The 23,500-nt window shown below is 38.6% G+C and overlaps 1 protein-coding gene and 1 pseudogene across 1 annotated transcript in view; one reads left to right on the top strand and one right to left on the bottom strand.

The window, feature by feature from the left end:
* Positions 1 to 17,901: 17,901 nt before the first annotated feature.
* Positions 17,902 to 23,500, bottom strand: part of BAZ1A (bromodomain adjacent to zinc finger domain 1A) — an 84,678-nt gene continuing 79,079 nt past the window's right edge. The window contains 2 exon segments of the mRNA XM_028508285.2: positions 17,902 to 18,893; positions 19,547 to 19,634. Coding sequence (XP_028364086.1) covers positions 18,697 to 18,893; positions 19,547 to 19,634 — 285 coding nt within the window. The 3' untranslated portion in view covers positions 17,902 to 18,696.
* Positions 21,245 to 21,859, top strand: LOC114493431 (annotated as a pseudogene).

Raw genomic sequence — 23,500 nt, 5'->3', positions numbered from 1 at the left:
AAATAAAATCTTTTAAAAAAAGAAAAAATGAAGTCATTTTAAGTGGAGCATGTTAGGTATTGCCCATGAAACATAGATCTAGTTTTTATATCCATAGCTTGTGTATGTTCTCTTAATGGGAAGATTGACTAAGTTTAGAGACAAAAACTGAGGAGAAATTTCCTAATATCTAAGCATGAATCCCAAGCAAGTAGATAATAACACTTTTAACATTTAGCTGGTACATTATAGTTTATGAAACCTTTCTCTTCATCTCTTTTGAAACCCCAAGGAAGTAATGGAGAATGAATCTCCAGGGCTCCAAAACTCTGCTCTGTGTAGGCATTGGCAACTCTTCTCCTTCCTACACTCCTCCTCTCAGGGTCTCCTTGCCTTCTCAGCCTTAAAATTTGCAGCAAAGAGATTCCACAGAGGCTGCAGCCCTGACAGAGACCAGCTCTATGGACACCTAGATTAGGTGTCAGAACCTTTCCCACCAAACCTGGGGATTCTAAAGATGTTGGGCACGCCCAGCTGTGATGTCAACCCTTCTCCAAACCTCCCTGTGTCCTTCACCCTCCCCAGACTGTAAGCTCCTTAAGCATCTGAGTCCTCATCTTTGAATTTCTGGAACTTGGTACATAGTAGATGTTCAATAGATGATGAAGTAATAAATTTAAGATGTTTTAGTCCTATAAAGAGAACAAAAAGGAGTCTTCTGAAGATTGTAAGGCCTTTCTACATGTCCTTGTAAGAGTGGATCTTAGAACCTCAGGGTTATAGCAACTCCTTCTCTTCATAACTGTTATTTATAAGAGCTAACACCACTTATTTGGTAAAGGGACAGCATTATCAAGCATTGTTGCATGAATTTTGGCCCCTGTGCAGTGGAAGGGTCTGAGTGTCATACATCATGTATATTAGTTTCCATCACCACATATTTAGTGGCTTAAAAACAACCCAAATGTATTATCTTACAATTCTGGAGGCCAGAAGTCAGAAATGATTCTCACAGGGCTAAAATCAAGGGATCAGCCTCACTTCATTGCTTTTGGAAGTTGTAGAGAAGAATCTGTTTTCTTGCCATTTCCAGCTTCTAGAGGCTGCCACGTTCCTTGGTGTGTGGCTCCACTTCCACACTCCCACCCCTGCTTCAGTCATCATATCTCTGACTCTCTCTCATGCCTCCCTCTTTCACTTCTAAGGCCCATTGTGATTAGTTGGGACCCACTGTATAATTCAGAATAATCTCCCATCTCGAATCATTCTGTTAATCATGTGCTACCCCTTTTGCTCTGTTATGGGTTCTGGAGTTTAGGACAGGGACATCTTTTGGAGCCATTATTTTGCCTATCATACCACATCTGTTCCCTTTAGCAAGTTCAAACCCAAACAAACAATTGACTGGTGGGACAGAAGGGCCCTGAACAATCCAGTACTAGAACACACATCTAAGCTACCATTTTCCCTTTGCTGGACACAGGGATGGCAGCATAAACCCACCATTAGGAGCTAAATGGGAGCAGTTTCAGGGAGGATGGATCTGAATGGAATTTCAGCTCTGACACAGTAGTGTCATTTATTTAACTGCTCTAAGGTTGTTTCCTCGAGTAAAATGGGGACTATGTTACCTCCTCCCTCTTGGGGTCATGGTGAGGATCAAGTGAGGTAATGTATGTAAAGCTCCTACCAGCACAGGAATAGGGACCCTGGGGCTGTTGTTATCATCAGTGCAGAATGAATGAAGGTGAGAACATGATTTTAGCCTCACAGGCAACAGTCACGAAGCATCCCAAACCTCACTGGTGTTGATTTGTAAGACTCAGCTAGTTTGTTCACTCAAGATTTCTTAAAAATCTGGAAAGTGAGCACCTCCTAACGCATCTTCTCCCGAGAAACAATCTAGATGAGGTTTCTGTGGCATGTAAAAATTTAAAGTCATTTTTCAAGTTCTATCTGAAACAATAAATTTGGAAGATAATGCTGAAAAATTCTGTTTGAGCCTCTCTCCTTGTCAAGACACATCACTCTCAGTTCCCAAAGCCTCTTCCTGACAAAGACAAATGTAAACCTGAAGACGTTCACAACTTCAAAAGGTACCTTTCTACCCACGTGCCTTTTTTACTCTGACACATTCCTCCTACCCGCCGCCTGAGCTAAAAGGCTGGTAAGGAGGCAAGTCATGTACTTTTCTAAGTTTAAGTTTGATCTTAGAACTAGAAAATAAAAGTAATGGGAGATTTGTTGGAGTCTAGTCTCTGTGACTCACTCTCTGAGCCACAAAACTTACTTTGAGTCTTACACGTCTCATCTCTAATTCTTTCTAATTCTGGAACGTGACCTCACAATGAAGGAATGTGGCAGTCTGTGTCACGTGAAGAGGTAATGAGCTAGACTAGAGGATGGCAGCAGGAAATGTAGTAAGAGTGAAATGTAGCTTAAAACGGTTTCAAATTCTATATTTATAAATGCCAGTTTCAACTATTAATTCACAGACTCATTTATCAGATCCACTATCAGTTGCTTGTGATAGTAAGTCAATCATCATAGTAAGTAGCAACCAGTTACCTAAATTATACAAACAATATAAAAACAGCATCTGAGAAAAGCAACTTGCTATTTATTTATGGTGGAGATCTTTTGTTTAGCTTACTTTATTACAAAAGCTGGCGGTTTTTAAATCATAGAAAGAAATCATACAGACACGAAAAATGTAATGTGAAAACTATATGTTAATAGACATGAATATGAGAAGGCAAGAGATCAAAACCAGGAATGAGAAAAGTTTATTCATTTCATTCATTCATATATTCCTTCAATAAATGAAATGAGAGGTGCTCATTTCATTTATTGAGCACCTCTGCTAGGGGCTGGGAATGCACAGATAAAAATAACACAGACTCTGCCTTGAAGAAAGCATGAAGAAATGCTGTTCTGTGAAAATACAGCAAGGAAGCCATTATGTGTAGAGTAATCCCATGCACACTACAAGGGCATATAACAGGATGCCCTGGGAGCACAAAGGAGGGCCACCAGCTCATTCTGGAGTGAGTTGGGTCATAGGGACAGGTGGGGGTTAACTAGGCAGGTAGGGAAAGGTCAGTCAAAGCAGAGAGCAGTGTGAGTAGAGGACAAGAAACCCCAAGCAGTTTGCTGTAGGGGGAGTTTCTACCTTTCGTAGAGAATAAAGATGGAATGGTAGGAGGTATCAGCTCTTATGAGCCTTGCATACCATCACAGGCAGAATTTTATTCTGCTGGCAGTGAGGTAGATAGTAGAGATTTTTCAAATGTGTATTTTTAATGACAGCTAAATTGAGATATTATTCACATACCATAAAATTCACTCATTTTTTAAAAAGAGATTTATTTATTTATTTTTAGAGAGAGGGGAAGGGAGGGAGAAAGACAGGCAGAGAAACACCCATGTGTGAGAGATACATTGATTAGTTGCCTTTCACAGTCCCCCTACTGCAGACCTGGCCTGCAACCCAGGTGTGTGCCCTGACTGGGAATCGAACCGCAGCCTTTCAGTTTGAAGGTTGGCTCTCAATCCACTCAGCCACACCAGCCAGGGCTCACCCTTTTAAAGAGTATCATTCAATATTTTTTAGGATACTCACAATTGTGCAACCGTTACCACTATCTAATTTTAAAACATTTTACCACCCCCCAAAGAAACCCCCACATTAACTGTCTCTCGACATTTCCCTTTTCCCTAAGCCCCTGGCAACCACTACTCTTCTGTCTCTGTTGATTTCTCTGTTGTGGACATTTCATGTGAATGGAATCGTGTAATACGTAGTCTTGGTGACTGACTTTTTCATTTAGCATAATGTTTCCAAGGTTCATCGACACTGCAGTATCTGTCAGTACATTATTGTTTTTTATGATCAAATAATATTCTGTTGCATGGATAGACCACATTGTCTTTGTCCAGTCACCGACTGATTGGCATTTCAGTGTTTGCACTTTTTGGCTATCATGAATAATGCTACCATGAACATTCACGTACAAACTTTTTTGTAAACATACGTTTTCATTTCTTTCAAGTTTATACGTAGGAGTAGAAGTACTGGGTTCCATGGTAACTTCATGGTTGACATTTTGAGGAGTTGCCAAACTTTTCCAAAGTGGCCACCCCATTTTATAATCTCACCTGCAATGTATGTACGGGGCTCCAGTTTCTGTACCTTCTTACCAACACTTGCTGCTGTTTGTCTTTTTTTATTTTGCCATCGTAGTGAGCGTGAAGTATCTCATTGTGGTCTTGAATTGCATTTTCTCAATGGCTAATGATGTTGAGCATCTTTTCTTGTGCTTATTGACCATCTATATACCTTCTTTGGAGAAATGCCTATTAATATCCTCAGTCCATTTTTCATTGGTTACTTGTCTTTTTATTAAGTTGTAAGAGTTCTTGATGTATTCTGGATATGAGTCCCTTATTAGATATATGATTTGCAAAAAATTTCTTCCATAATGTGGGTTTATACTTTCTTAACTTGTCCTTTAAAGCAAAAAACTTTGAAATTTTCATCATGAACTCTACTTATCTAGTTTTTCTTTTGTTCCTTGTGCTTTTGGTGGGATATCTAAGAAACCATTGCCTAATCAGTGTTTGTAAAGATTTGCTCCCATGTTTTTAATAAGTTGCAATTTCATATTTAGGTGTACGATCTATTTTGAGTTACTTTTTTATTATGATGAAGTAGAGGTCCAGCCTCATTCTTTTGCATGAGGATATCCAGTTGTTCCAGCATCATTTGTTGAAAAGATTATTCTTTTCCTGAAATTTGGTTTTTGAATGCCATTAAAATAATGCCAGCAATCATATTCTAAAATGCTATCAATTTTTAGGTTTATAATTACTTACTGATGAATCAAACTGATAAGGGATTTCTTACCCGGGCTGGTGTGGGTTAGTTGGCTGGCGCTTTGTCCGGTACATTGAAATGTTGCCGGTTCAATCCCCAGTCAGGGTGCACATGGGAGGTGACCAATCAATGTTTCTCTTTCTCTCTCTCTCTCCCTTCCCTTCTCTCTAAAAATTAATGAACATGTCCTCGAATGAGGAAAAAAAGAAGAGATTTCTCTTGTTTTTTTACAGCTAGATTACTTATGTGTCTGAAAATTTATTTCTTAGTAAATATATCAAGGGAAATGCATTGTTTACTTATTTGTTTATTTATTTAAGTATTGAGTTCCTATTATGTGCCAGGAACTGTGCTAGACACTGAGTATAAAGTGAATTTTTATCAAGGAGATATTTACATGAGAAATTCCAATTTTTCAAACATGTTTTTCTATACATTGCTGTTAGATCATTTTTTCATTTTCTTTTCTGATTTGCCAAAACTGGTTTCAGTAGGATGAGTTTTTTCCTTTTGAATGTTACAACAAGGATTTGATTTTTTGATTAGTTTCCTGTACATAATGTTTAAAAAATTTTCTGTACAGTTAAGTTTTTACTGTACATTATCAAAAAAATTTGATAATGCCTTTGCCATGATCAATTTTCTTTTTTCTTATTTTGGTGAAATCCAATATTTTCAAGCATATGGTCCCTGTATTTATGGAGCTTGTAGTCCAGTGAGAAAATAACAGGGTCCCTGATATAGAGTAGAGGAATCCTTTCTCACTCCAGTGGCAGATGTATCCCCATTGATCACATCTTTGCCAACACTAGTATGTGTCAACTCTAATGTCTGCCAGTTTAATTGCGTGAAATGGCATTTCACTATGATTTTAATGTGCACTTCTCTGATTACTAGTACTATCGACCATCCTTAGCTATGCCAGTTCACATGCTTTATAAAATTTTCTCAGGGTCATTTTTAATTTTCCTTATTTGTAGTAGTTCTTTATATTTGTATATTCAGTGTACCAAAACTTTGTCTGTTATATGCATTGAAAATATCTTCTTCCATTCTCTACACTATCTGTTTATTTTGTTTATGGTGTCTTGTAAGTGAAGAAGTTAAAAAATTATGTGATAGAATGCATCAAATTATTCCTTTAGGTTTGTGCCTTTCCTTTATGTTTATGGTTTGTCTTCTTCCTTTTCTCCCTCCCTTCCTTCTTTCCTTCCCTTCTTTCTCCTCAGCTTATTTTCTTCTTTCTCCAAGATGCTTCTTCCTTTCCTTCAAGAAACCCTTCCTGATCAGATATTTGATGAGTTCAAGGAATTAGTATTTAAGGTTTTTCTAGTGTAATAATGGTATTAAGGTTTTTTTTTGTTTAGAGTCCCCCTTTTTTTTTTAAAGTTCAGAAAATTTACATAGAATTCTGGATTTTCCTGACTTTTTAAAAAAGATTTTATTTATTTATTTTTAGAGTGGGAAGGGGGGGAGAGAGAGGGAGAGGGGGGGAGAGAGAGAGAGAGAGACAGACAGAGAGAGACAGAGACATCAATGTGTGGTTGCTGGGGGTTATGGCCTGCAACCCAGGCATGTGCCCTGACTGGGAATAGAACTTGCGATGCCTGATTCACAGCCCACGCTCAATCCACTGAGCTACGCCAGCCAGGGCTAGAGTCCCTTTTTAAAAAATACATTTATTTATTTTTAGAGAGAAGAGATGGGAAGGAGAAAAATTGGGAGAGAAACCTCAATTGGTTTCCTTTCTCACATGCACCAGCTGGGAACTGGGCCTGCAACCCAGGCATGTGCCCTGACTAGGAATCAAACCCACGACCTTTCACTGTGTGGGACAACACTCAACCAACTGAGCCATGCCGGTCAGGGCTAGAGTCCCTTTTCTTTCTTTTTCTTTTTCTTTTTCTTTTTTTAGAGTCCCTTTTCTTTTAGAGATACAGTATGAAATATTTACAGGTGAAATAGTGTGATGAGTGGATTTTTCTTCAAAATAATATGGGGCAGAAGTTGGAGATGCACGTGAGCAAGATCGACCGTGAGTTGGTAGTTGTCAAAGCTGAGCAACAGGTACACAGTGGTTCATTATGCTATTCTGTTTATGTTAAATTTTCCTACAATAAAAGCATAAAAATACAGAGGAAACTCTTTCCAATATTTTCCTATATAAAGTTTTATTTTTGTGTGTGTTTACACCTTTAATCCCTGGGTGGCTCTGAAGAAACACCATAGAAGAGAACCAGAGAACAGGCTTTATTGGGCTATTCAAACATGGTTAGGAAGGAATGCTTGTTAGGTCGGTGGGGTCCTATGACAATCTTTGTCCTAGGAAAGCCCTTTCTAAACCAATGAGGACAGTTTGTCTTGGCTGTGTGGAAACACACTTTGTGACCAAAATGTGAAGAGTGAAGCCCATTATTGGCTATGCAATAAGAATAAAGAAAGGAAGTACTTGACATTTCTTAAGATATTTTTAAACACTTGGTCTTTCTTTGACTATTTATTCTTTTTTGGCCATTGGTCCAAAGTTTTTTAATATGATAACTGCAATTTTTAACTAGTAAAATAATTTTTCTAAAGCCTTTATCTCAAAAAGTTAGGTCATTATATTCTGCCCTTGGAATGCCTATCTTCAGAGTAGATGCATATTTAGAGAGGAAGCGCTTCTTCCACATTTGAGTTTGGGGAAGTGGCAGATGTTCTTAGATCTCCTAGGAAAGAATTCAAGCTAAGAGTCTTTGATCTCCTAGGATTTCTAACACATGTGAACTCTCACCATATTTTCTCTAATTTTACCAGATGTAGCCAGATTGTTCATAGTGAATCTATCAATTTATAACTGGAATTATTTACAGATATCTTGCTTTCTATTTCACAGAATGGATCTCCAGATGGTCTTTTGATTTGTAGTTTGCTCATTCCCCTCCAAGAAATTGTTAAGAGATGGTCTGGACTGGTGGACACTTTATCTTTTTCCTAAGAGAGGGCACTATTAGGCCATCCAGTAAATTAAACAAATACAGTACTTTGCAGACTCTGCTATAGTTAGTTTAGACTTTAGAGAGGAAAAATAAATCTGAGTTGAAATGGAGGAAGAGTATTAGGAAGACTATTGTGGCTTGAAAATTTTTTTTTTCTTACTGAGAATTAAAGTGAGACTGTCTAGTCTCATTGGGCTCCATGTAATCTCAGGATAAAGTTAAATGCTCTGTTATAATGCAACCTGCACACATCTCTTGGCTTGCTTTCTTGCAAGTTTCACAGCCAAGGTATTTTATTGAGTATCCACCATGTGCCTGGTATTCTATTCGCCCAACTCTTTCTACAGAAAGCCTTAACTAATCTCTTACTGTCTTATTGCAGACAATTCAGCAATAGTTCTTCAAGCAGATATACAGTGTTCAGAGAAGTGCATTCTGGTTGTCTCTGCTTATCTGTCCTTGTGATTAAGAATAGATAACTTCTGAGGGACCCAGAAAAGAGATATTCTCATCTCTACCAATCCTCAATTTTTAGTAACTGTAAAAATAAGAACCATTATAAAATGAGAAAAAGAACATCAAATACTTAATTGTCTCTGTAGCTTCCACTTTGTACTCAGACAAAAAGTACATCGTTGATGAGTTTATGTCATTTCTACCACCCACTGGTATATTTCTCATCATTTGATCCATAACCTAGTATCAGCATCCAAGAACTCTGAAAATGTAAGTTCTTTTGCTACCATAATGTTGCATACTGAATCATTCTGAGTCATACTGCTTTCTGAACTCTTCAAATAGAAACTTGAAACCTTGGGATAAACACAGAATAATAGAGATGAGATAGTTGAATAAAGTTGAATAGAGTCTGAAACAATGAGAAAATGACTATGGGGCATTGTTCCACCCATTTATTTTTTACACTGTAATTCCTCCAAAAAGGAGCTTAAAGTTGCTTAAAAGACACAGGGTTGAGATATTGCACTTTGTTATCCATATATTACATTTCAATTGTTTTAAAGGGCACTGGGATGATAAAACAAAGTTTAGCCTTAAGTTTCTTATTGGTCAAGGCAAAAGAGAAAGTCCTTGAGTTAATAGCTCTAAGTTAGCTAATAAAAAGAAGCATAATATTTGTAAGTTGAAACAGTTTTCTCCTGGAAGTAGATCCCAAAAGAAATTCATTGAAATGAAAAAAATTAAAAATTGGGTACTGTGTGCAAAGAGTTTTTGAATGTTTTTTTCCTTGTTTAACCATTAAAAAAGCACCGTGATGCATATTGCACCATTTTCATCTTACAGATGAGGAAACTGAAGATCACAGCAGTTGTGTTGATGAGACAGAACCAAGACTTGAACCTTGATATCTCTGAATTAAAAGTCTACACAGTGCTGGTCACTGCCACTCAGTGGGCACTAATGTACATTTGTGTAGTTTTGAGCTGTTGGTTCCTTTTCAGTGGGGCTTTAGCTGCAATATTCTGCAGCCTGGACAGAGGCACAGTCATCCAGAATAGTTTTGCATTTGTTTCTGTTAGGGACAGCAGGTATGATTAGCCCCTAAGGGTTTCTTTTCCTGGAATCTTGAGGTAGAAGCTTAGATTATTGACTTGAGACATTTCTTCTTTTCTAATGGATGTATTTAGTACTCTAAACTTCCCTCTCAGTTCTGCTTTAGCTGTGTCCCACAAATTTTGATATGCCATTTTTTTATTTTCATTCTGTTCAATGTACTTTTTAATTTCTCTTGATACTTTAAAGACAGGGATAACGTAAGGGCCTAAAATGCGGAGATTGTCCTGAATTGTCTGGGTGGGTATAATCTAATCACATGGGTCCTTAAAACCAGAGGACCTTTTCTGACAGTGACCAGAGGAAGGCGTGACTGTTGAAGAAAGGCACAGAGGAATGTGACACTGGGGGCTTTGAAGATGGAGGAAGGGGGGCCACGAGCCAAGGCACGGGGTTACCTCTGGAAGCTGAAAAGAGTCTGGAAATGAATTCTCCCCCAAAGTCCATAGAAAGGAAAGCAGTAATTCAGAAACTCTATCTTAGCCCAGCCGGACTTATATGAGACTTCTAACCTACAGCTAATACATTTGCATTTCTTAAGCTGCTAAGTTTTTGGTAACCCATCACAGCAGCAACAGAAAACTAGTACAACGAAACTTTCTATTTTTTCATTTCTTTCAAATGTGTTTATAATTGCTCACTGAAGCATTTATATTATGGCAGCTTTAAAATCTTTTGTTACCTTGGTGTTGGCATTTTTTTTTCATTTAGTTTGAGATCTTCCTGGTTCTTGGTATGAGTAATTTTTGTATTACTCAAATTTTGAAGTATGAACATTTTTCTATTATATTATGAGACTCTGGATCTTATTTACACTTTCTGTCTTAGCTGGCTTTCTCTGACCTCACTGACCCGGGGAGTAGGGGTACTACCTTGTCACTGCCAGATGCAGGTGGAAGCCCAGCTTTCCCACCCAGCCTCTGCTGACACCAGAGGGGTGTGCTCCTCCCAACTGCTGGGGAGTGGGGAGTCCTGGCTCCTCACGTGGTCTCCAATGACACTGTGGGAAAGGAGGGGGCACCGCACTGCCAGTCAGTGGGGACGGAAGTCCAGACTCCCTCCTTGGGCTTCTCTGACACCACTCCAGTGGGGCTGTTCGGGCACCTCATTTTATCCTGGCGAGGGCCGAAGTCTAGGCTCCCCATTTAGTCTTCGCTGGCGTGAGTGGTGGTGAGGCCAGGTTTTTTTCTGTGGTGTTTGGCTGGGACAGAGAGCAGTTATGTCTAAATGGTGTTTTCTTGCTAGGCTGCTCCTTTCTCGGTCCTTTGGCTGGAGAAAGCTTTTGTTGCGGCTTCTTGCTGTTGGTGGAGGTGCCACTTGGAATTTCGGGTTGCCAGTTTCTTCAGCAGTGTTTGGATGTGAGTCAAAAAGAAAACCCAGGGAATTCAACACTTGTCTTTCTTTAGTCAGTCTGCCTTCTCTCCACCTTTCAGCCTTTATTTTTTTTTCTTTTCTTTTCTTTCTGGTTTTCTATACCTTTCAGTCTTAAGTTTGTTTGATATGTAATGTCTAGGGTTTTTAGTTACAGTGGGTGGGAGGATCAGGGACGTGAAAGTGTGCCTAGGGATCCCTTTTTAAAGTTGGCTTTTCTCCTTGTGTGTTTTGGACCACATACTGGCACATTTTTTTCTCATCTACATTTTCTTTTTTTTTAATTAAAAAAAATTACATATTGATTTTTTAGAGAGGGAGAGGAAAGGAAGGAGGGATGCCCTGACCAGGGATCAAACCTGCAACCCTGGTGTGTTGGGATGGTGCTCTGACCAACTGTACTGCCTGGCCGGGGCCTGCCTACATTTTCAGTAAAGGAAAAGTCCTCTGCGGTTTTTGGTTTTGTATGGGTTTTCAGTTCAAATCTGATTTGAATGAGCCTCAGGACTTATCTCCATGTAGGTTTTACAACCAGGCCCCTGCAGAATTAAGCCCATCACCTCCCTTCACCTGCTGCCCCTCCTCACCAGGACCCCACAGCTTCAGCGCACGTCACTGCCACACAGGCTGTCAACCACTCTCTCTGACTTGTGCACTATGAATTTTAACGGATGCTCATGTATTTTGGCTAGCATTTCTGGGTGTTTTAAAAATCTATTTATATATTTTATAGCAGTAAAAGATACATAACAAAACTTACCATTTAAAATACATTGTGGTAAAATATGTACAACATAAACCTTTTCATTTTAACTATCTTTAAGTGTAGGATCCAGTGGCATTAAGTACATTAATACTGTCATGCGACCATCACAATTCCCCATTTCCAGAACTTTTCATCATCTCAAACAGAAACTCTGTTCCGGGTGTTTTAAACAAGTTTTTAAGTTATGTGCTTCCTGCTGGTGAAGTGGTGGTAGAAAGCCGTTCCAGGTGGAAGGTACAGCAAGTAAAAAGGCACGGAGTCTTAGAAGAGTCCTAATACCTGGGAAATAACAAAGTCTAGTGTGACAGGAACCAACAGGTAGATGGTGTCTGACCATCTACCGGAGGAGGTTGATAGAATGGTGTCAGATTGTGCTGGCCAGACTAATCCCATTGTAGGTAACAAGGAAAGGAAATTCATAGATAAGAAACTGAGTTGCTTAGTTTTGTTATTAGAAAGTGGAGGTACAGCATGGGTAGATTTTGCAGAGGGCTATATTGCCTGTTTTCCGATGCATGGACAGTTTGTTGATAGCTTGTCAGGTTTTCTAGTTGTTTACTAGTTGTTCTAGTTGTTTAGCAGGGTGTCAGATCCCGTATCAATTCCTCCTTCATGGGTCAAGGCCCAGCCTAGTTTCAGAGGTCAAGCTAAGTTTCCCCATGGACTGTATGTGATTGCTGGGACTGTATGGGACTATGTACAGACTTAGGATAAAAGAGAACCAAAGATGAGAGAGCCCAGGTGAGTCTCAACTTTTAAGGAGTAGCCAAAGCAAGGACTACTGACAGGAATTAAGAATTCTCCCTGTTTGTCAAATGCCTTTGTATAAATGATCTGTAGCATTATGTATCCCAGATCAGGGATCAACCAACTACAGCCTGCAGGCCAAATCTCGCCCACCATTTGTTTTTCCAAATAAAGGTTTGCTGTAACACAATCACAGATTAGTTTCTGTATTGCTACCTTTGTGCCACAATGGCGGAATTGAATTGTGATGGCATAGATGGCTGGAAAAGCCTTGAATATTTCCTATCTGGACCCTTACAGAAAGTTTGCTAAGCCTTGTCCTAGAGGATTGTGCAGACTGAACAGTAAAAAGTGCCTGGGATCAGGCACAATTGAAAAACACCACAAGAAGCCAAGGCAGGAAAATATTTAAATTAAATGCCTATAAGCTGTAGAAATACTACATTGCCCCATTATCCATTGTTTAGTTTGTCACTCCTCTGATCAGTAGATCATTGTCTAATAAGAGAAACAGGTGTTATATATATAGAAATGATTACTAACTTGAGTTGATTGTAGTTAGCCAAAATATCCCAAGGAAATTAATAGCTTTTTATAACCTGTCATCAGATAACTGGTTAAATACATGCAGGACTGGGATGTCTGAGCAAAGGGTTCGAAGTGAGGTAGGTCCCAGATCCAGTAGAGTACTGGACCGCATATAAATGAATGTAAGTGTCCACAACGCACTAGGTGAAAACGCTGCTCAAAATATGCTTTGTATGCTCTGATCCCATTTTTTTTGCTGGAAAAAATAATCTAAAAAATTATACACCAAATTTATTTTTGTTTCACATATTTATTGTTTTATTTTTTCTTTTTTTGGACAATCACTCTTCATTAATTTTATGACTAGAAGAAGTAAAATTCTCATTTTACTGGGGAAAAATATTAAATATACCTCTAATACTGACCAGATCAAGGGCTTAAATCATAACCTTAAATTTTAGAGATTTGTTCATCATTATGCTGAATATGTTTTCTCAAATTTTCTTGATAGAAAGGGTAGCTGGCTCCCAAGACAAAACTTTTACTGAAAAAAAGAAATGAATAGAAAGAGTTAAGGGTTGCTCAGTTGTTTGCATATCAAATTACTTATACACTGCCATTGTGCATATCTCTTCTAATCTAGAGGTGTGCTTTGATATCTTAACACTGCAAGCTCTTGAACAGTGAACATAAAGGCTAATGTAGAGTAGTAAGCACAATCTTTCTAGTATTATTAGTGAAATTAACCTAAGCACTCTGCCCATTATTTTTAGATCAAACCATGTGTGAAACTCACCAAATCTCCTATTCTCTCAAGAAAAAGCCTAAACATTTTAGCACTTTAATATAGAGGAGAAAGCAGCAACAAATGAGACAATGAACTATTTGGAAGAACAGTTACCTTCAAAGCTTGGCACAGGTATTGTTTCTGCTTTGAATGCTTTAGGGCTTCTGGTCAAGATGGCTGAGTAGGTAAATGTGGTATTTGCATCCTCTCACAACCACATCAAAATTACAAGCTAACTACAGAACAAATATCATTGAGAACCACCTGAAATCTAACTCAACAGAAGTCCTGTAACTAATGATATAAAGAAAAAGCCACATTGAGACTGGTAGGAGTGATAGAGAAAAGGAATGGTCTGGTTCCACACTCATGGGAGGGGTATTGTGCTTCAGAGTTCCTGCTGAGGAGCAAGGGGGGTCCCAGACCCACACCAGCACCCCCAGCCCAGGATTCCAGTGCCAGGAAAAAAGTTCCCATAACTTCTGGCTGTAAAAACCAGCAAGGATTGTGCTGAGTGAGGTGGGCTGCCAGAGCCCCGGATGTTCCTCTTAAAAGGCCTGGGTACAGACTTCATCACTGACTGACTTGCTCTGAGCTCCAGTGCTGGGACAGCTGCTTGAAAGGCACCAGGGACATACGGGGATGAACAGAATGGTCCAGCAAGAACTAGAGGGGCAGCTTTCTCCTAGACAGAAATACTGGCAGAGGCCATGGTTCCTTTGCTGAGTCCACCCCACACAGAACTGACAGGCAGGTGCCATATCTGTGTCTCCATCAACCTGGTCAACACTGTTCACTTCACCCTGGTGATTCTGAGACCTCACACTACTCAACTTTTGGGCCCACTGAAGCAATTTCCAGTGGCTTTTCCACACAAATGGCCATGTTGAGGACTTTCCTAAATTCTCTCAAGGAGTCATAAACCCCAAACAGCCTCTGGCCTCAGAGAGCTCATACCTCTTTCTAAGTGCAGCTGGCCTTGGTTGCAGCTTGGCCTTTTCCAGGCACCTCCAAGCCCAGCACAAGTAGCAGCCATCTGCAGATTGCCCTATAGCTCATGCTGAGTGGCCCCAGGCAGGCATAGGTGGTGGCTGACCTTGACCTACGCAAGGTCCTAGAGCTAGCACATCAGGTGGACAGCTTCAGACCATGCTGTAGCACCACCCAACTAACCTCCATGAGCAATACTATCAAGGTGAAAACTTATCAGGTACCAGGTGAATCTGGTTCAGTGGTGTCAGTCCCTACACAGCAGATCCTCCACTGTGGTTGAAGGCAGTCCTTGAAAACGATCAGCCTGGGGGGTAGCTCCCTCCAATTGATATGCCAACAGCAATCAAGGCTCAAATACAGCAGAAGGATACTCACAGCTTACACAGGGACAGGGGTGGGGGAGGGCCTGAAGCAACCAGCTCAGGTAAACAGAGGGGCTATGCCACTGGGCCCTATAGGACTCTTACTCCATTAGGCCACTCTACCAAGACTGGGAGATGTAGCTGCTCTACTAAATACATAGAAAAAGGAGGCAGCCAAAATGAGACAAAGAAACATCTCTGAAACGAGAGAACAGAACAAAACTCTAGAAAAAAGTTAAAACAAAATGGAGACAAACAATCTACCAGATGCAGAGTTCAAAATACTGGTTATAAGGATGCTCAATGAACTTAGAGGAAGAGTAGACAAATTTAGTGAGAATTTCAACAAAGAGATGAGAAAAATAAAAAATGGGGATAGAAAACATTAGCAAAAACCAGTCAGAAATAAAGAATATAATAAATGAAGAATACACTACAGGGAATCAACAGTAGAGTAGATGAAGCAAAGATCAAATCAGCAATTTGGAATATAAGCAGAAAACAATCAGAAGAGAAAAAAGAAAAAAGAATCCAAAACAATAAGGATAGTTTAAGGAGACTCAGGGACAACTTCAAGCACACCAATATTCATATCATGAGGATGCCAAAAGGAGGAGACAAAGCAAGACCTATCAGAAAGCCTATCTGAGAAATTGACAAGAAACTACTTTAACATGGTATAGGAAATAGACATTTAAGTCCAGGAAGCACAGAGTCCCAAACAAGGGGAACCCAAACAGGCCCAAGCCAAGACAAATTGTAATTAAAATGGCAAAGGTGAAAGACAGAAAGAGAATCTTAAAAGCAGCAAGAGGAAAGCAGTTAGTTACCTACAAGGGAGTTCCTATAAGACTGGCAATTGATTTCTCAACAGAAACTTTCCAGGCAGGCCAGAAGGAATTGGCACAAAATATTCAAAATGGTGCAAAGCAAGGACCTCCAACCAAGTTTACTCTATCCAGCAAAGCTATCATTTAGAACTGAAGGGCAGATAAAGTGCTTCCCAGGCAAGAAACAGCTAAAGAAGTTCATCACCACCAAACCAGTATTACGAGAAACATTAAAGGGTCTTTAAGAAGAAACAAAAATGACAAAAATAAGAATAGAATGGCAATAACTAGGTATCTATCAACATCACTTTAAATGTAAATGGATTAAATGTTTCTATCAAAAGATATATGCTGACTGAATGGATAAAACAAGATCTTTACATATTCTCTGCAAGAGACTCACTTCAGTCTGAGAGACACACACGGACTAGAGTAAAGGGATGGAAAAAAGTATTTCGTGAAAAAGGGTAAAAAACAAAAGAAGCAGGGATAACAATTGTTATACCAGACAAAAATAGACTTTAGCCCTGGCTGATGTGGCTCAGTGGATTGAGTGCCATCCTACAAATCAAAGGGTCACTAGTTTGACTTCCAGTCAGGGCACATGCTTGGGTTGTGGGCTAGGTCCCCAGTAGTGGGTGCGTGAGAGGCAACCACACATTGATGTTTCTCTCCATCTCTTTCTCCGTCCCTTCTCCTCTATAAACAAAAAATGGATTTTCAAACAAAGGCTGTAAGAAGAAATGAAAAAGGACCCTGCAATCCTGCTTCTGGGTATTTCATCTGAAGGAACCCAAAACGCTAAATCGAAAAGACATGCATCCCTATGTCTATTTCAGTATTATTTACAATACCTAAAATATGAATGCAAACTACCAATAGATAAACAGATAAAGAAGCTGTGGTACATATAAGGATGGGCAAAAATAGGTTTACAGTTTGTAATACAAATAATAAGAAAAATAGTTTTGTGTACTCATGACTGTAAACCTACTTTTGCCAACCACTGTCTATACAGTGGAATATTATTCAGCCATAAAAAGAAATGAAATCTTGCCATCTGGAACAACATGGATGGATCTAGGCAGGGGCACCTAACCTTTTGGTGTCTTTAGGCCACACTGGAAGAAGAGTTATCTTGGGCCACACATTAAATGCACAAACACTGATGAAAACTGATGAGCACAAAAAAATGGTTTTAAGTAAATTTAAAGTTTTGTGTTGGGCCACATTCATAGCCATCTGGGCTGCATGCAGCCTGTGGGCCACAGGTTGTACAACCTTGAAGGGTATTGTGCTGAGTAAAATAAACCATAGAAAGAAAAAACAAATGTCATATGATTTTACTTTTATGTGGAACTAAAAAACAAAATAAATCCTGGCTGGTGTGGCTCAGTGGATTGACTGCCAGCCTGTGAACCAAAAGGTCATGGGTATGATCCCCAGTCAGGGCACATGCCTGGGTTGCGGGCCAGGTCTCCAGGTGGGGGTATGTGAAGGGCAACCAACTGATGTATCTTTTGTAGAAGAAAAGCAAATATAAAAGTTACTTGTTATTAACATTAACAAATAAAGAATATTAAGTAATTAGATAATTTACTTTAAAATGATTATATTTTAGAAATCCCTTCTGAGTGCTTAAATGCTAAATAAAATTTTAAAGAGATTTGGTTATTGGCATATGAAATGATTACAAATTTACTAAATTCATAGATATGAACATACTCATGCAAAGAATCTGGAAAATTTTATAATCTCAAAGTATCTGAGAAAGAAATGAAAGTAAAGAGGGGTAACTTCCCAAATAAGGAAAAGCTACTCCTACAAAACCAACGCCCCTCTATGTCTTCCACACCAAAGGTATAGCACTTTATTTAAAAAAAAATTTCCAGAGTGGTGTTCTTAACCAAGTCTGAACTTACTTTCCTCACTTTAATGAGAATCCTTGCCATAGAATGTCTACTGTTACTGATGGGAGGTATCTCACTCCTCAAGGGCTGGGGCAGAAAAAGATACAAACCACTGTTCAAAAGATTCAGGTACAATAAAACATTGGTTCCTATGTATCATGTGGAGAAGTCCAATTCTGATTTAGAAAAATTCCAGAAATTCAGAATACTTGAAAAAATGTATCACTTTATTTGTACACTTAAAAGTTGTACATAGAAACTTATAATACAGTTCTGCAAAACTGGAAGAACTCTCAGGGAAAAGGGAGGGTGTTACCTTTTATTGATCATTAAGGAAGTTAAGAGATATAAAACAAAAACAATAAAATGTTTAAAAAATTAAAGAACATTTTCAAGGTACAAATTTTATAAATACAAAACAAATTCACAAATTACTCTGTATCTAAATAAATATCTAGTTAATAAACTCAGACTTAATATCTCCAGCCAGCACTGGTACAGCACTTCAAGGGTATAAAATCAGATTCATTCATGTGTAGTGTTGAAAGAATGTGCTCATTAAAAAATTCTTACACATAGACCTTTTTTATAAACTGTGCAATATAACAGTTTATAAACTGTGTAGATAAATCTTCCTTAATACCACATGTCTAAGATAAGTCGTCAATGACAAAATAAATCATAGACAAAAAAATATTTTCTAAATATTAGGACACATGAATGATCTCAAAATGTACAAAAACCTCTGTAAACCAGTACTGTATCCAATATATCTATCAAACTTATTAGATACTGAACAAAACTGTAGCAAAGGAAATCTTTCCTACATTCTCCTGAGTGCTTAATATTAAAATTGAGAATATAGTGCAGGCCACACTCCAAAGTGGTCACTCAGTTGTTATTGCTTTATACATATATGTGTGCTTTATAGCATGATTTAATGTTTCACTTCACGAACAATTTGTTTTCCTTAAATATATCCTTTAGAAGGACAAAATTAGATTCGTGATTTTTTTGCAGGTGGTGGCGTGCTAACTTGATCCACGTTCCCAGGTGTGATGTGAAGTCCAAGTTTTTGAGCCTGAATATGGAAAAATGCTTGGAGTCTTGTTCCAGCTTTTGCTTCACTTGTGTTACGAGGGTTGTACTCAAAGCAGTTTGAAAACATTAACTCAATGTCATCAATAAACTCAGCTAGAAAGAAAAAAACAAATGAGATTAAAATGAAAGTACAGAATTTTAAGTAAAATTTTTGTTTGTATTATGTCTAGAAATGTCATCAAGAGACAGAAGTCCACTTTTTTCTTTATAGACATTGAAGAATGAAAACAAGGTTAGCAGAACTGAAGCTTAAAACTGACTACAAATACTTTAAAACTGTTTTAGTGAAACTGCAATTATGTAGTATTTTTCGGATTCTAAGATGCACATCTCCCCCCTTTGGGAGGATTAATGGTTGTTAATGCTGCTGTTGAGTTCTGTTTATATTTACATTGGTGAAATATTATGTTTTTTATGTTGTTAAATATTTTACCACATTTTTTGCTTCAAAATTTTTTTCCCTATTTTCCTCCTCTAATACGTAGGTGCGCCTTATGGTCCGCAAAATGTAGTAATTAGGTATAATTGCACAGTTTCAATAAATAACTTCTATTAAGATCAGATTCTATAAAATACCTTTCACTCATTCAATCCCCATCCATCTCTCACCACTGTGTATACATGGATAAACATTTTAAGGACTTTTTAGGATGCTATCTACATAGCTACATCATATGCATCATATACAAAGAAAAACAGCTTCTACCTCTCTAAACAAAAACATAGAAAAAATTTAAATTACTTACATGCGAATTTATATTCACATTTGTTCACCTTTTCACGAATTATATTTAAGGCAATGGGCTTTTTGATGATGTCATAGTAGTCTGGGACCTGTAAAATAATTCGAGTATTATTTCTCTTGTATAAAATCTATCAGAGATAAGTGGTCAAATACATGAAGGTTCTGCACTGAAAAGCAACAACATATTAACCTCTGAATACTACATTTCAGTCATTTAATGCTGTAAAAGTCTATTTGATGCTACAAAAAGTGTCAGTTTATTCTGAAAAGAAAAAGATAATGGTTTTGTGTGCTGTCTCTATCTCTCTATATAAATACATAAATTTGTAAAAATTTATTTAATGAGCATTACTCCATTTGTAATGAAAAATAAAAATATATGCAACAAAACTTAATTGAGCATAAGAACTCAGGAAAAATGAATCGAGTCAAATTGAGATTCAATTTTTACAAGATGCTACTCAATGTTAATTAATTCTTTACATTCTTGCTCTAGAAATCTCAAGTAGAATTCTGATGATGTCATTTTTTTAAATTTAGAAACCTTCACCTAACACTGACAAGTGAGGCACTTTATAATCTAGTTGTGTCCAACTAGTCTGCACCATTCAAACTACCCATCATTTCCCAAATTCTCATTTCTAGGTCTTCAATTTTATTGTCCCCTCTTCTTGAAATTGCCTTATTCCAGTTCTCACTGTTGAAATTCCATCTTATTCAATGACCAGACTAAACAGTTCTTCAATAAGTAGTTCTGCTATTCCTTTCCTCTGAAATGCTCAAACCAATATCCGTTTCTCTTCTTTATTTCTGAAAGAGCTTTATATAACTTCTATTATAGTGTCATAACACTGTCCTATCTCTGCTATAGCATATCACATTCTGCCATATATATTTGACTCAAAACAATGTGAGGGCTAGGGGCATCAACCCACTGCAGTCAAAAATCTGTGTATAACTTTTGAATCTCCCAAAGCTTAACTACTAAAAGCCTACTGCTGACTAGAAACCTTACCACTAACCTAAACAGTCAATTAACACATGTTTCACACATTATATGTATTTATTATTACTGTATTTTTAAAAATCCCCATCTGAGGTTATTTTTATTGATTTTATTTGTTTACTTTTCTTTTTTAAAGATTTTATTTTATTTTTAGAGAGGGAAGGGAGGGAGAAAGAGAGAGAGAAACATCAATGTGTGGTTGCTGGGGTCTGTGGCCTGCAACCCAGGCATGTACCCTGACTGGGAATTGAACCTGCGATGCTTTGGTTCGCAGCCCGTGCTCAATCCACTGAGCTACGCCAGCCAGGGCTGTTTACTTTTCTTAAGATTTTATTTATCTTTAGAGAGAGAAGAAGGGAGAGAGAAAGAGAGGGAGAGAAACATCAACTGGTTGCCTCTCACACACCCTGGCCTGCAATTCAGGAGTGTGCCCTGACTGGGAATCGAATTGGTGACCCTTTGTTTCACAGGTCGATACTCAATCCACTAAGCCACAATAGCCAGGGCTATTTTTTCTTGATTTTTAGAGAGAGAGAAGGTTAAGAGAGAGAGAGAAAAAAACATTGATGTGAGAGAAAACCTTGATTGGTTGCCTCCCATTCGTGCCCCAATTGGGAATCGAACTTGCAACATTTTGGTGTATAGGACAGACAACACACCAACCAACTGAGCCACCTGGCCAAGATCATACACTGTATTTTTACAGTAAAGTTAGCTAGAGAAAAGAAAATGTTATCAAGATAATCAGAATTCTCAGCTGGTCTGCCAAAGGCCCCTTGCGCGCCAACCCTAGTCCCCTGAGCAGCCCTGCTTTCTCTCCAAGATGAAAGAAACTATCATGAACCGAGAGAAACTCGCCAAACTGCAGGCACAAGTGCGCATTGGTGGGAAAGGCACTGCTCATAGAAAGAAGAAGGTGGTTCACAGAACAGTTACAGCAGATGATAAAAAACTTCAGTTCTCCTTAAAGAAATAGGGGTAAACAATATCTCTGGTATTGAAGAGGTAAATAATGTTCACAAACCAAGGAAAAGTGATCCAGTTTAACAATCCTAAAGTTCAGGCATCTCTAGCAAACACTTTCACCCTTAGAGCCATGTTGAGACAAAGCAGCTGACAGAAATGTCACCTAGCATCTTAAATCGGTGTGGTGCAGACAGTCTGACTAGTTTAAGAAGACTCGCTGAAGCTCTGCCCAAACAATCTGTGGATGGAAAAGCACCACTTGCTACATGAGAGGATGATGATGATGAAGTTCCAGATCTTGTGGAGAATTTTTATGAGGCTTCCAAGAATTAAGCAAACTGAATTGAGTCAACTTGTGAAGAAGATGAACTTGAAGAAGCTACTGGGAGCTGCTATTTTACATTATGTATGACTGCTTTTTCAAATTTTGTTTATGGATCTGATAAAATCTAGGTCTCTAATATTTTTAAGCCCTAGCCAGAGGTGTCGAACTCATTTTCACTGGGAGCCACATCAGCCTCATGGTTGCCTTCAAAGGGCTGAATATCTTAGGACTGTATAAATGTAACTACTCCTTAACAGTTAAGTGAGAGCTCGGTGCTGCCACTGGGCAGAAACAAGGTGCGGGGCAGGATAAAACAAGGTGGAGGCCAGGTTTGGCCCTCAGGCCTTGTGTTTGCCACCTGTGTCCTAGTCCCTTGGACACTGCAGCTCCTTTTGGTTTTTGCTTCTACACAAATCATTTTTGCAGCTAATTAAGCTGAAGAAGCTTGGGAATAAAGTTTGAAACCAAGGTTAATTAAAGAAAAAAGCTAATCATTAGGATGATTCATTTAAAGTATTGTACATATTTGATTGGAGTTCTGGCCAAGATGGAGGCATAGGTAGAAACCCTTTGCTTCCTTGCACAACTGAAAGGAGGATAACAACCAACCTGAAATCAGTAAACAACCAGAAGTGCCAGTAAACCAAACTGCATGGAATTCCAACAATCAAGGAATTAAAGAAAAAGTCAACCAGAACAACCAGACCAGTAAGAACCCATGGCGAGGCGGTAGACTGCACAAGTGAGCAGGGTGGCTGAAGGTGAAACTGAGACTCAGAGCTGACTGTGAACTACAGCGGCAGTTGCTGTGGTGGGAGAAACTCCGTTTCACAAGAGTCCATTGGAAAGTGCGCTAGAGAAGAGCAGGGAAGCTGCACTGTCCCCTCTTTGGCCCCTCCCCCACAGGCAGCAAGGAGGGTTGCACCACCCCCTTACAACTTATCAGGTGCACCAAGACAAAGAAATATGGCCCAAATGAAAGAGCAAAATTCCAGAAAGAGCTAAGCGATGAGGAGATAACCAATCTATCTGATGGAGAATTTAAAGCCCTGGTAATCAAAGTGCTAACAGAACTGACTGAGCTTAGTCAAAAAATGAAAAAACAAATGAAAGATACCCAAAATGAAATAAGGCAAAATATTCAGGGAACCAACAGTGACCGGAAGGAAACCAGGACTCAAAGCAATGATTCAGAACGAAAGGGAAAAATAAACATCCAACTGGAACAGCATGAAGAAACAAGAATTCAAAAAAAATGAAGAGAGACTTGGGAACCCTGGGACAACCTGAAACTTTCCAATATCTGAATTATAGGGGTGCCAGAAGGAAAAGAACAACAGCAAGAAATTGAAACTTATTTGAACAAATAATGAAGGAAAACGTCCCCAATCTGGTGAAGGAAATAGACTTCCAGGAAGCCAGAGAGTCCCAAAGAAGTTGGACCCAAAGAAGAATACACCAAGGCACATCATCAAGTTACCCAAGATTAAATATAAAGAGAGAATCCTAAAAGCAGCAAGAGAAATGGAGGGAGTCATCTACAAAGGAGTTCCCATCAGACTGTCAGCTGATTTCTCAAAAGAGACCTTGCAGGCAAGAAGGGGCTGGAAAGAAGTCTTCCAAGTCATGAAAGGCAAGGACCTACATCCAAGATTAAT

This window comes from Phyllostomus discolor, chromosome 1, assembly GCF_004126475.2.
Source record: "Phyllostomus discolor isolate MPI-MPIP mPhyDis1 chromosome 1, mPhyDis1.pri.v3, whole genome shotgun sequence".
Classification (NCBI taxonomy): Eukaryota; Metazoa; Chordata; class Mammalia; order Chiroptera; family Phyllostomidae; genus Phyllostomus; species Phyllostomus discolor.
This window is presented reverse-complemented; position numbering and strand designations above follow the sequence as displayed.